This window comes from Mustela erminea, chromosome 5, assembly GCF_009829155.1.
Source record: "Mustela erminea isolate mMusErm1 chromosome 5, mMusErm1.Pri, whole genome shotgun sequence".
In the NCBI taxonomy this organism is placed as follows: Eukaryota; Metazoa; Chordata; class Mammalia; order Carnivora; family Mustelidae; genus Mustela; species Mustela erminea.
The window spans coordinates 132,998,747-133,013,396 of record NC_045618.1 but is presented as its reverse complement, the minus strand read 5'-3'; the positions used below and the strand labels follow the sequence as shown (position 1 = coordinate 133,013,396).

Sequence of the window (14,650 nt, the reverse complement as noted above, 5' to 3'; positions counted from 1 at the left end):
CTTCAGCTCAGGTCATGGTCTCAAGGGTCCTGGGATCGAGCCCTGCATTGGGCTCCGCATCAGGCTCTCCGCTCAGCAGGGAGCCTGCCTCCCCCCCTTTCTCTCTGCCTGCCTCTGCCTACTTGTGATATCTCTCTCTGGGTCAAATAAATAAAATCTTTAAAAAAAAAAAAAAAAGGATCATACACCATAATTAAGTTACTCCAGGGACGCAAGGACAGTTCAACCTACGGAAATCAATTATATAGGTTAACAGAAGGAAAGACAAGTCATTTTATCATCTTAATAGATGTACAAAATCATCTGACAAAATTCAATATCCATTTATGCTAAAAATTCTCAACAAAGTGGGCATATTAGGGAATGGGGAATGTACTTCAACATAATACAGGCCATATATGACAAACCTTTAGCTAGCATCATACTTAAAGGTACAAAGCTGAAAGCCTTTCATCTTAAGAACAGGAACAAGACAAGAATGCCCATTCTCACCTCTTTTATCCGTCATAGTACTGTCGGTCCCAGCTACAGAAATTAGGCAAGAAAGACAAATAAAAAGCAGCCAAGTCAGGAAGTAAAACTCACTATTTACAGATGACATGATACTGTATATAGAAAGCCCTAAAGACTCCATCAAAAAACTGTCGGTACTAAAAATAAATTCAGTAAAGTTACAGGATATAAAATTAATACACTGAAACTGGTGTTTCCAAACTAGTGTTTCCAAACAGTAAGAACAAAGCGCCAGAAGTTAAGAAAACAATCCCATTTAAAAAACAAAATGAGCCTGGGTGGCTCAGTGGGTTAAAGCCTCTTCCTGCAGCTCCGGTCATGATCTCAGGGTCCTGGGATCGAGCCCCGCATCGGGCTCTCTGCTTGGGGGGGAACCTGCTTCCTCCTCTCTGCCTGCCTCTCTACCTACTTGTGATCTCTGTCAAATAAATAAATAAAATCTTAAAAAAAAAAAAAAAAGAAAGAAACAATTCCATTTACAATTGTATCACAAAGAGTAAAATACCTATAAATAAATGTAATCAATGAGGTGAAAGATCTGGATGCTTAAACAGCAAAGACACTGAGGAACTGAACACACAAATGGAAAGCTAGTCTGTGCTTATGGGTTGGAATAATATTACTAAAAACTCCACATTACCCAAAGCAATCTCTAGACTCCATGCAGTAGTTCTCTAAATTCCAACAGCATAGGACACAGAATTAGAACAAATGATTCTTCACTCTGTGTGGAACCACATTAAATCCCGAATAGCCAAAGCAGTCTTGAGAAAGAAGAACAAAGATGTCACACTCCCTAATTTCAAACTAGACTACAAAGGTGTAGTACCTAAAACAGTATGGTACAAAAACAGACAGAGATCAAATGGAACAGAACTGAGCGTCCAGAAATAAACCCACACATATCAAAGCAATTAACCCACCACAAAGAAGCCAAAGATCACATGTAGTAGAGAAAAGTCAGTTTCACTTACATGGGGAATCTCAACAAAAGGACAAACAAAATAAAACAAAAACAAAACAAAAAACAAAAAACCACCTCACAGAAAACAGACTAGTGGTTACCAGAGGAGGAGGAGGTCAACTGTTTGATGACTAGATTTGTAGTGGTGATCATTTGTAGTGTATACGGATGTTAAATTATAAAGCTGTACACCAGGAACTTATATAATAAAAAAAGATTTATGTAATTCTTTTTAATGCCAGTCATAAACTTACACAATTGCCTTCTAATGAAGATAAAAATTAAAAATACCAAATTCATGCATTTTTGTTAAAATTGCTGTTTTAAAATTCCTAACGCAATGCAGATGAAACATAAATTACTTTAACCTTTGTTAAAGGTGCGCACGGGACTTTCTGAAAAAGAAATCTTATTAATGTTAATTATTTCCTTATCACAGCACCAGGTTTCAATTTTATTTATGGTTTCTCTCTGGGACACTATTGGCTGTTCTGTAATAAAACAATAAATAATTTAATTGCACAGGTCTGACAAAAGGAACCAGGTCAAAAAGGAAATTCAATTAGCAGCAGAATCTGTTCACGTATGGTTGCAGACGGGTGGCTGACTTGCAAGGGAAGGGGTATCTTGCTTTGGGTTTTTGAAAAACCTCACTTCACAGTACTAGAGAATCCTTTTAAAGAGATTTGTGCATCCACTGGATTTGTACACTGTAAAAAACACCTTGCCCAAAAGTCTGATTTGAAGATGAAATGAGAAGAAACAGTCTGCTTTTGGGCTAAACTAAGCTATTTTTAGAATAATTTTTGAAGGAATGAGAAATCTGTTACCACAGGGGTAGCTTTACAGGCAAAAGCAGAATATTTTTAAGATGCTAAAAAAGTGACAGCATGAACCTTCCTGGGATCTCAGGAGAAATGTGCCCAGACGGAATAGGGCAATTACCGTGAAAAGCCATGTGAGTACAGGCAGAGTCCAGAAAGGTCACTGTAGGGGAAAAAAAGGTCATTTTAAACAAAATATAGAAAGGTAGTCCACCCAGGTAGGGATATCATGGACTCTGCAAGTACGCGAACCAAATCCGGCAAGACAGGAAGAATTTAAGGCACACTTTGCAAGGACCTCCACGACCCACAGAGGATGTTCTTCATACAATAGTGATGGTAACAAACACAGAACATCCGCTCGTGCCTGGCCATGTCCTTAATATTAGAAACATTAAAAACACATTTATAGAGAGGGAACAACCAGCAATATTAGATTCTGTAGGACCCCTTAACAAGAGGCCCAAAAGGTACACTAAGGGGAAATAAGGATAATTATAGAAAAATTGGTTTTTCTAAGTAATAAAAATTCTCATTCCAAACTGCTCCTAAAATGGATAAATTAATTCTCTAGATATTCTCATCAAGATAATCAGAATATATGTAGATACACTTCTGGAATTTTACTGCATCTACCCAAGAATTCTGAAGGTACCGGGGATGGTCAAAGGAGTTGCCGAACAGTACCCGGCCCGTGTTCACAGGCTTCGGAGACAAGCTGTGCTGGTAAACGCCATGGGATCTTAGCTCTCTGGGCCCATCAAGCTGGACGAGTCCAGTGAACACAGTTTATCTCTCGGAAAACAAGTTGGTTTCTACTAGAGGAAACGGTCTCTCTCCCTGATCATATGAAACAACATTTAGTGTATGATGACTAGTTCTAACACCCTATTTTTTTGGATAAAGATGGGTCTAGAAGCCATATGGTATGTTAAAGAAGAGACATAAAGGACTTGGGAGCTTTCTCAAAGGACTGAAAGGCTGTGGAAGGAGGGATTACAGCAGAACTAAGACCACTGAGAGGATAGGTAATTTGAGCTCAATATAAAGGGGATTTTCTTTTAAACATCAGTGTAGTCTAAAAACGGAGTGAGCTTCTGAACACATCCCTAAACAGCAGCTGAATGATAACCAGTCAGATATGTTGAGGGAATTCTTCAATGGGCATAAGATTGGGTTTGAACTTTGGCTGTTCCTAATCCTAAAGATTCTATTATTTCATTATGTAGCATTTTTGAGAAAGACAACAGGCATTAAAGGTGACCTCAGTATAGTAAAAGTTGGAAAAATCTGAAGAAATTCCACAATGTATTTAAAAATAACTAAAATTTGGGGGATGAAGATATGGAAATTTGCCTAGTTACTTGCACATACCAGATGTCAAATACTGACTCAATGGAAAGACTAAAAAATAAGGTTCCCCAGGAGCTGATGTGCGGGCCAGGTATATTACCATCTTTTCTGAAGGATCTGAAAGAGTCTACTGTGAAGGCTACAAGTTTGGGGAGATTTATATAAACTGTATTGGGAAAAAGCTGGAGGCAAGGAGCCAAGGCAAAAGAGACAGATTTTAGAAAGATCTTTCAAGTCCAAGAGCACTCGAGTGGGTAGAGAAGCAGCAGATAATGGTCATGTTAAAAAATATATATATATACAAGATAATGACTTTCAGGGAAAATAATTCATAGAATCAAGAGTTCTGAACACTCAAACTCAGAAAGAAAATCCACCGTACTGATGTGGGCCCAAATGTCCAACCAAATCAAATGTTAGGTACCACCAAGAAGGATCTCAGAAACTGTGGAACTAGGCAAACAATTTACAGGAAGTTAGCTAAAATGATCAGCACCAGGGCAGTAAGAGGTACTGCTAAATAATGGAGAATAAAAGGACAACCTGAAAGGAGCTGTGACCAAAATCTAGAGGCCAGATCTTAGAAATACAAAGAAAACACATTTAGGATGAGAAATTAAATGCATTAGCTTGGGAGGAAGTATGGGCGCTGAACACACACACAGTCCTGTGAAGTTGGATGTGGTAGTTAATCGCAGGGTGTCGATTAAAAGTTGATTAAAGAGGGTGGTCTATTCAAGGAAGCCACCCCTCCCAAACCTTGTCCTTAGAGACTGGCTGTCCTCCGTTTCTAAGATGGGGTCTGCACAGCTAGGAGCTGCCCTCCCGTCTGGCCAAGATTTAGGCTGCCTCTCAGCTGTCTGGCTGGAAATGGCAGAAAGCAGGATCACATAATTTCAGATTCATTACCTTTTCCCCCCTTGAGTTACACATGAAAAGCAAAAGCAGGTATTTTCTTCTTTCTCTTTTTTAGGGGAGCTGGGTGTAAATAAAGGCGGGGCACAGCGATGTGTACGAGGAGGAGAAAAATACTGGTGTTGACATCACATGAGGTTGCAGTCAGTGGGCTTAGTTTAACATGGGAGAGGAAATAGAGTATGTTCAAAGGAATGAGGCACTCAAAGGGTTGAAATGAGATTTTTCTTTGGTTCCCAAGGATCTGTCCCTAGGCTCTCCAAGGTTAAGTTCCAAAGCGCTTTTGGCTTTGTGACACACGAAGAATCTCAAAGCTTTAGATTCTGGTGCCAGCTGTGCAAGCAGAGTGGTTAGGTCAACAGTTCACATTAAATGTATAAACTTAATGAGTCCCAAATCTCTAGACTCAAGGGCAAGACTTGCGTCCAAAAGCCCCTTCTACCTGATGAATCCAGCTGCGGGGCTTCAGGCCAGGCTATCCTCAGACTGGCTCAGAACATGACTGAGTCCTTTCTCCTACTTTTAGAAAGGTTGTTGGAGAATGCAGTCCTCAGAAGAAGGGCGTGGCCTCAGTGAGAGATGCCCAGGGACTGCAGCAGGTGGAAGGTGGCCCCCAAGGCCCAGCCTGTCTCTATGTTGTTCACTTTCTTTGAGAGCTGTTGAGGAGGAAAAAAAAAAAAAGTTCACATCTGCATCGATTTTCAGCTCTAGCAAACATGACACAGGCAGAGAGTATCTACAAAGATCATCCACATGGCCAAACCAAGGTAAAATTTGGGGTAGCCTGTCTTGGGAGGCTTCCCACTACCCACAGTGTAACAGTTTCCCTCCTGCCGTGGCTTACACCTGCCAATCTGATCTCTGAAAATTCTGGCCCAGGAAGGGGTCTCACCCAGACCTTCTTGACAGAGGCTTCTGAATTCTTTCCCTACCCCAGAACTGAATACATGAGGAACTGGGAATAGATTTAGAGGTAGCAAAGAACATACCAAACTTCTCAATTCATACTCTGTAAATAACCAAAATTTCTTAAGCACTAATTAATAACCAATCAAGGCATTTAAGGCATTCTAGCCAGGTTGTGCCTCAGTTAGTTCAGTGACTTCCGGCAAGTGTTTAGACCTGATTTCCTCTACTATGTAACAAACAGATTAGATTAGTATTTATCAAACTGTTTTCTTTAGAATCTTAGGAATTCTTGGAAGTGCTTTGAAAGAGCAAGGAAGGCCAAATGCTAAAGGAGTTCCAGGCCCCCTTTCTCTGCTTCCACCAGACAGCAAAACTTTGATCAGCTTTACTGGCCTTCTGTGGAAGCTTCTGTTGAACAGTGATGTCACCACTGATAACACCACACACGAAAGAGTCTGGAAATCAGTGAACTGGATTTAGTCTTTCTTTCTAGGACTAATTTCTTATGATACAATACTTCTGCTTCTGTGTTGACCTGATGAAATCTATACTAGGCACTATGCCAAAAACTGGGAAGAAAGGCAGTGAACCACCACCTTGAGATTTAGTTTGTGACATGTGAGTAAGATTGGGAGTGCCCCCCACAGCCCCCAATGCTCCTCTGCCCTCAGGCCTGGGCTGCTGGCCCAAGGGTGAAGAAGCTGAAATAAAGTGGCCTCTGGGCCAGAGAAATGCCTGTCACTGAATTTAATTCTGCCACCATTGAAATAACAAAGACTAAAAGGATGGCAGCACTGGAAATGACAGAAAACTGTCTTTAAATGACACGGTTAGGGCGCCTGGGTGGCTCAGTGGGTTGAGCCTCTGTCTTCGGCTCAGGTCATGATCTTAGGGTCCTGGGATCAAGTCCCACATCAGGCTCTCTGCTCTGCAGGGAGCCTGCTTCTTCCTCTCTCTCTCTCTCTGCCTCCCTCTCTGCCTATTTGTGATTTCTCTGTCAAATAAATAAAATCTGTTTAAAAAATAAATAAATAAATGACACGGTTATTGTTGATCCTTAAGTAGAGGAAGTTAACTTTGTATGTATTAAGGACTTAGGATAACCTTTCTTACCCACAAATCTATCCCCAACTGGTGTGAAATGCCTACACTGATAATACCAATATTAATAACTTTCTATGTGCCAGGCATTTTGCCTTACATACAGTATCTCAATTTTTATAACAGCCCTAGGAAATAGGTAAAGATCCCTAAGTTTGGATGAGAAACCTAAAAGTTAGAGAGGGGAAGTAAATCACTTAGGTTACAGAGGTGGTAAGCTTGCAGACACAGAACGTGAGCCCAGATTTGATGGACAATGGAGTCATCCTTTAAATACTTCGTGATACTGACTCTTCTGGCAAGTAATTCTTTGGTAAGCACCTTAAATGTTGATATTCCTGTCAGATGCAACGCGTTAAATCCAAATACCTTTAGTGCAAAGTTCAAAGTTGCCTGTGCCATACTTCTATTTTTGTCACATCTCTTCTAATAGACTATATGCTACTTGAGGACAAGATTTTTTATCTTAATTATCTTGTAACCATAACGTACAGTCATTCCACTACGGTACAGGAGAAAAGAAAGTCCATGGGATGGATGAAACATGAAAAGATGTTTTCCTACAGACAAAGCGGAGCGTGCACAAGTGGATGGAAAAGGAAGACAAAGAGGGACCCACGATTCAAGAGACACCGAATATATGCGGCACATATAAAGTAAGACATACTACATATACACAAGGCATTCAACGCCAATGAGAACTGGAATAACCCACTCACGGAGGACACCCTTTTGTCCTCGGTCAAATAAAACCATCTGACGGGCTAATGAGCGCACGCATGCTACCAGCCAGTGTACCTGTCCCTGTGCCTCTCCAAACTGAACAAATTTATGTGACAGCCACAGGCATCTCCTGTCCCTGGGTCCCCTTGATCAGCTCTAGTACTTACAACCATACTGTCAGCAACAGAGAGAGGCAGGAAATATGAACCCAGGGTTTAAGAGTCCGGCACTTCCAACATGCCTGTACCCTATCCTGTGTGTTCCTAGCCCCACTGCCTTCCCTGTGCTTCTTGCCCTTGCCCTCTGAACTTGCTTTAATAAACCATGTGACTTGGGCCCCTTAATTCGGGATGCAAGCCTTCTGCTCTGTGACCCCTAGGATAGCTTGCCTGGAAATATACTTAGACGCTACCATTGCATCAAGCTAATTTCCCACATTCATGATGTCTTGCACAGCCCCTCGCCCACAGCCCGCATAATTCCGCCTGCAGCTACTCTGATTACCACACAAGTGCTTTTCCTAATTCCCAAGTCAGGACTGTTTTATGATCCTCTCTTACCTGTAAGACAGTGCTGTCTACAAAGCCAAAGCCATCCTTCAACAGGGCTGTGATGTAACTGAGATCCATGCACAGGAACGGACTGCCCGAGGTGAAGTTTTCCAAGTTATCACACACTGAAAGGGAGGGAGAGTGAAGAATAGAATTTAAGTTTGCCACCAGGTGGCAGGTGTACGATTTTCTCTCACTAGAGACTTAGGATAAGCAAAGCAGAATTCTCCACGTGGTTGACGCCCGAGAGTCGTGGAGACTGGAGCTGTGTGCACTGACGGAGCCTCTTGCATATATTCCATCTCACCCCCTCAAATGGATCATAGTTTACTTAGTTTTTAATTTATTTTTAAAATCTTTTAAGATTTTATTTATTTCTTTGACAGAGAGAGACACAGCAAGAGAGGGAACACAAGCAGGGGACTTGGGAGAGGGAGAAGCAGGCTTCCTGCTGAGCAGGGAGCAGGATGCGGGGCTTGATGCCAGGACCCTGGGATCACGACCTGAGGTGCAGGCAGATGCTCAAGGACTGAGCCACCCAGGCACCCCGCCCCTATATATTTTTAAAATTTTATTTATTTATTTATCAGAGAGGAAGAGGGCACAAGCAGGGAGAGTGGCAGGTAGAGGGAGAAGCAGGCTCTCTGACGAGCAAGAGCCGGACACGGGACTCGATCCCAGGACTCTGCGATCATGAAACTGAGCTGAAGGCAGACGCTTAAGCGTCTGAGCCATCTCAGGGTTGTTAAGCTCGGGCCCCGCATTGGGCTCTGCACCGGGCACGGAGCCTCCTGCGGATTCTCTCTCTCCCCATCGTCCTGTGCCCCTCCCTCTCTTCCCGCTTCTTCCCTGCCTCTGTCTCTCTCCCCCTCCCTCCTTCTCTGCAAAAAAAATATTAAAAAAGTAAAATTTTTTTTTGTTTTAATATTTCATGCAATATGTGAATTGTACACAAAAGTACAATTTGCTGATACTATCCACTGTAGGAAATAAATCTTTACTAAAGTATTTGAAAAAAAAATGGGCGAAGGACCTGAATAGACATTTTTCCACAGCAAACTTACAGCACCCAACAGACACAGGCAAAGAAGCTCAGCATCACTCATCATCAGGGGATGCAAATCAGAACCACAATAAGGGATCACCTCACACCCATCGGAATGTCTAGTGTCAAACAGAAAAGAAATAACAAGTGCTGGTGAAGATGTGGAGAAAAAGGCCCCTGTGACGTGCAAACTGGTGCAGCCTATGGGTAAGAGTACAGAGGATCCTCAAAAAATTAAAAACAGGGCGCCTGGGTGGCTCAGTGGGTTGAGCCGCTGCCTTCAGCTCAGGTCATGATCTCAGGGTCCTGGGATCGAGCCCCGCATCGGGCTCTCTGCTCAGGAGGGAGCCTGCTTCCCTCTCTCTCTCTCTCTGCCTGCCTCTCTGCCTACTTGTGATCTCTGTCAAATAAACAAATAAAATCTTTTAAAAAAAAAATTAAAAACAAATACCGTGTGATCCGGTAGTTCTACTACTGCCTACTACCCCAAGAAAATGAAAACAGTAATTCAAAAAGATATAAACACCCCTGGGCTTATTACACTATTTAGAAGAGCCAAATTATGGAAGCAGCCCAAGTGCCCACTGATAGATGATGGATAAGGATGGGGTGCGTGTGTATGTATACATAATAATATACGTACACAATGTACATTATACATACACTATTATGTGCACACACACATCTTCTATATATATGTATTCATAATACACACACACACACACACACACACACACACTGGAATATTACTCAGCCATAACAAAGAATGGTACATTGTCATTTGTTATGATGTGAATGGATCTAGAGGGTGTTATGCTGAAATTCAGTTAGACAGACAAAGACAACTACCATATGATTTCATTTATACATGGAATCCTCCCCCAAAAAACAAATGAACAAACAAAGAAAAAAACAGACTCTTTAATAGAACTGGTGGTTGTCAGAGGGGAGATGGATAGGGGGATGCGACAAACAGGTGAAGGAAATTAAGAGGTAAAAACTTCCAGCTGTAAAATAAGTAAGTCACAGGGATAAGAAGTACACCACCAGGTGTACTGCAACAATGTTGTATGGAGACAGACAGTGACTATATTATTACAGCAAACACTGGGTAATGTACAGAATAGCCCAACCTATATGTTGTATACCTAAAACAGATATAACATTGTATTTTAATTATACTTCAATAATAGAAAAAAAAAGGAAGGAAGAAAGAACTGTAGAAAAGAAGAAAAGGTTTTCACAATCTCCCCAAAGCCTCTTGTATTCCCGTGGATTTTTATGCCACTTAATGCTTTTAATTCTGGGCAAAAATGGGAAACTAGGCTTTCTGCGACTGCGGTGCTCTGGGTCACTTTCAGTCACTGGAGTTCACAGGCACAGAGGCACAGACTTGCCTTCATGGCTTCCACTAGCACTTACCTTCCCTTGCTTTTCTTTCAAAATCTTCAACTTTTAAAACACCCCCTGTTTCATAATCTACAATGAAACAGTAGCTCATGTCAAAAAGCCTTCAAGGAAACAAGGAAATTCATCCTAGTGATAGTCATAATAATGAAAAAAAAACAAAAGTGCATTTTCTAACATTACAGAACTGGCTAAACAAACATGACACAGCCATACAATATAATCTGTGTAGTCTATTTTATTAATAATTATTCTATGTATATTTAATCACAATAAAAAACCTGACCTGCTATAAAAACAGAAAATAGGAAATTAATTCCTGTCTCAGGCCATCACAGAGCATACATACATTCACAGAGCTAACAAAAAGCATTACTATTGTGATAAGGAAATAGAAGTTATCAAGGGGGAGGAAGAAACTTTTTGGGGTAATGGATGTCTTATTTTGAATTTGGTGATGGCTTAATGGTATATGCCTACATCGAAACTTAGTAAATTATACAATTTAAATATTTGTATTTTATATCAATTATATCTCAACAAAAATGTAAAAAAAATAGACTTCATATGTATCTCTTTACACCACTTTCTAGCAAAAGGTTCTAAATCATATTGACCCTTCCACTGCAGCAGCTAATGTCATTCAACAGCCAGCACCGGAGAAGAGCCGTCAGATCCCTTACGACAAAGCATTTCAAATACCCCTCTTCTCCCTTTCCCTTCCCCAGGACAGCTCTGCCCAGTCTCCTCCCCAGGCTGATTCCCGGAGTAAACTTACCGATCATGTCTGTGTCCACAGCACGATCGTAATAGTAAGAGAAAGCATAGAAGGAGCTCTTCCGGACCTCGTCTGGCTGGTGAAGTTTTCCTTGGACCACCCTCAGCACTTCAGCATAGCAGGGCTCGAAGCCCATTTCCCCTGCCAGGGAACCATGAGGAAAATGAGCGCTCGCTAAGGCAAGCTGCCGGAGCCAACAAAGAGACACCAGGAGGATCAAGGAAAGCAGCACACGGAGGCTCAGGACAAAGGGCTGACAGAGATGAACGAGCTTCCGCAGCCCTGTCACTCTGGATGAAAGGCACCTGCTTCCCCATGGCAGCTTCCCTCCTGAACCTGTTCACCAAAAATTGTCTTATCCAGCTTCAAGCTGCTGTCTGGCCCATGTTCCTTGGTATTTATGAGAAGCATCCAGAAGTCTCAACACTGGCTTCACTGGAAACACTGAGATTTTTCCTTGATTTTAAGGTCTTTGCTTTTTATAATATCTAAGATGAATTATTCTTTCTAATGTCTCAGTTTTTAGTGTTACTATAATTTAAAAAGCTAAACATTAAGGGCACCTGGGTGGCTCAGTTGGTTCAGTGTCTGCCTTTGGGTCAGGTCATGATATTAAAGTCCTGGGATCGAGTCCCACATCAGGGAGGATTCTGCTTTTCCCTCTCTTTCTCGCTTGCTCTCATTATTTCTGTCTCTTTCAAATAAATAAATAAAATATCTTTTTAAAAAAGCAGCTAAATATTAACAGAATTTAAAATTTCTAGATAGAGTTTCTCCTTGCAGAAGTCAGAGACCCTTAAAGCATTAGGCCCAGGTTGAGAACAGGTTACTAATGGATCCGCATAGCACTTGGGCAGGGAAAGAGCAGGACAGAGGGACAATTGCCTTGTTTGCTGTCATTTCACATTATTCCTTTATGGCATACCAAGATCTATCTGGAATGACTCCCTGCAAAATACAAGCTTCTCTTGAGTTCTGGAAAACATTGCCCACGGAACTTTTCCAGACTTCTACTGCAAAGATAATTTCAACCAGTGAAAAAACATCACTTGCCTTCTTTGTTGCCACCATACTGGTATTTCACACCCCCAAAGATCCACTCTGCTTCCAGCCATCTTGGTAGACAGGCACTTCGGAAAGTGTGTCCATCAATCCCTGAAAGAAGCCAGACCACAAAGTAAGAGGCAAGGATATGAGAGCGTGCGTGAGAGTGGAGACACACGCACGCACACAACGCATGCAAGCGAGAAGCCAATCAAGCTGAAAGGAATTACCAAAAAATAGGTAGTTCCATGACTTCATCCTACGACAGGAATTCTTAACTCAGGGTTCACAGATAGGCTCTGTGGGGTTGGTGAACCCTCTGAAACTACAGATAGATTTTTGTGCATCTGTACATTGGGCAGAGGGGTCCATGGCTTTCAACATGTCTCAAAGAAATCCCAAACCTATAAGGTAATGAGTTCCCTCCCGCCTCAAAAAAAAGGGGAAAAAATACTGTTCTACTTTTCTCATTAGTTATTGTGAGGCTTAAATGAAATATATTTGGAGATGTTTTGTAAACTCTGAAATGCTATATAATCATTACCACAGTAAGAGTTTACTGTGAGCCAGGCACTGTAAAAAGTATATTAAATGCAAAATCTCTCATAAGGTGAGGAACAGGGAAGGGAAAGGTTAGCTAACTTGCCCCAAATCACAAAGCGGGACTGAACCCCGATCTGCCTGTAACCGCTCGACCACCTCTGAAGAGAGGAAGAAAGTTGCTCAGTCACCCCACCTAGCAAGTGGGCTGACGCTGCTTGCTGCACCGCCCCTGTACAACTAAGGGTCTGAGCAAACTGCCAAATTCACTCTTGGAGCTTTGAATTCTGCACACTGCAGCATCCTGGTCACAGGTGTTCGCCCTACATACAGATTTCGTTCTAGAAATGGCTAATAATGTATGCCAAAACAACAGAATGCAACACGAAGTAGAAAAAGAATCTGCTATCATGTCCATTATACAACACATACTACCTAAATGAGCAGAAGCCTTTCATCCACAGAATCACCGTCAAGGAAGAGGAAAGGCAAGCTGAGGATGGGGGTCACTCTCACCAACCAGCACAGGTACCCAGACGAACCTTCTGTTTCCAGGGCTCCCAGGGTTGCGAGTCTTGCAGCTTTCAGTCCAAATCCCAAGTAACTGTAAAACACAGGATTGACTAATTTCATGCTGAAAATTTCCTGAAGTTCCCCAGCCTAAAGCTAACTCTTTCAAGAGCAGTATGGATTCTCTCCCTCTGGAGGGAGGAAAGCCTTGTTCTCTGTGACCTCTTCAACTTGTGTGGACAAATGGTAAGCTCCATCCAGTTCAGATCAAGGCCATCCAGAACTTTCCATGCCTATGATTTAAAGGCCAGAGACAGTGACACTTTCTAGGGTCTCACCTTGGGAACCATATCCAGAAAAGCTCTCATTATTTTAGCTTCCAGCCCCACTGGGATCAAATCTAAGGATGAATTTTGAACATCTGAAAACAAACTCAAAAGGAGGTAGCACCGAGTTTTAGCTGAAGATCCTTCAAGTGTCCTCTCTCTAGAAAAAACTTTTTTTTTTTAAGTTTATTTATTTTGGGAAGCGTGGGGGAGGGACAGAGAGGGAAAGGGAAAGGCAGGAGCGACAGAGGGAGAGAGAGAAGTGGGACTCCCTGCTGAGCAGGGACCCTGCTTGGGGCTCAATCCCAGGGCCCTGGGATCATGACCTGAGCCAAAGGCAGATGCTTAACTGAGTGAGCCACCCAGGCACCCCTCTCTAGAGAAAACTTTTGACTCCTTAAGTTATATACTTTTGAGACCAAGAATGGAGAAACCTCTTGGGTCCCTGGGCTTCGGTAAGTGGCTTTGGTTTCAGTTACCAGACCTCTGGGGGTTGGCAGAGACTTTGAAAGGCTAGTCAGATGCAATAACAGATGTGAAAATGCTTTGAAAAGTTAGAAGAATCATACAACAGGAAATATTACTCCGCTCTGTCCCCCTCCTCACCTGTGTGTATAGAGCTTATAAGTGCTGTTAAACATTTCAAATGAAGTGAGGTAGCCGCTAGGGGTTTGTTCCAGGGTTTTCTGCAAATCGGAAAAAGCAAAAAGACTATTTAATATCTGCAAATGTCTGGAGATGTTACCACCACCATCCCTGTCCTTCCCCCAAAAAATCAGAGATGAAAGAAACAGACTAAGCTGCTGATCTCACAAGGCTGGAGAAATCAAAGGGACCGTGAATAGTGAGGGGACAAGGGGAAGTATACCCAGTCATTAATAGACTCCACTCAACCCATCTGTGGCAGAGCTGCTGTCTGAAAATGGGCCACCACTTTCTTGGCACCGTGACATACCTGCCAAGTGGGCTGCTAACCAGGCCTTCATGTAAACAACTCACCTCAAACTGGGGTAGGAACGTAATTTGGGTGGAGGCCCCCCCCAGGTCCAGGGTCCCCACAGTCTCCCGGCTGTGGCCATGCAGCTGACCTGTGAATGAGAGCCAGCTCTGAATATCTTCAGCTTCCGGGACAGCCCAGCACTCCTCT

The 14,650-nt window shown here is 42.4% G+C and overlaps 1 protein-coding gene across 10 annotated transcripts in view; it reads right to left on the bottom strand.

The window, feature by feature from the left end:
• Positions 1-983: 983 nt before the first annotated feature.
• Positions 984-14,650, bottom strand: part of ENTPD5 (ectonucleoside triphosphate diphosphohydrolase 5 (inactive)) — a 50,067-nt gene continuing 36,400 nt past the window's right edge. For all 10 annotated transcript variants that reach the window (XM_032344967.1, XM_032344975.1, XM_032344970.1 and 7 more), the window contains 8 exons: positions 14,503-14,591; positions 14,110-14,189; positions 13,210-13,271; positions 12,137-12,238; positions 11,084-11,224; positions 10,321-10,377; positions 7,863-7,978; positions 984-5,225 (listed from right to left, as the gene is read on the bottom strand). In XM_032344967.1, the coding sequence (XP_032200858.1) occupies positions 5,139-5,225; positions 7,863-7,978; positions 10,321-10,377; positions 11,084-11,224; positions 12,137-12,238; positions 13,210-13,271; positions 14,110-14,189; positions 14,503-14,591 (734 nt within the window). In that variant the 3' untranslated portion in view covers positions 984-5,138. The remainder of the gene's footprint in view (positions 5,226-7,862; positions 7,979-10,320; positions 10,378-11,083; positions 11,225-12,136; positions 12,239-13,209; positions 13,272-14,109; positions 14,190-14,502; positions 14,592-14,650) is intronic.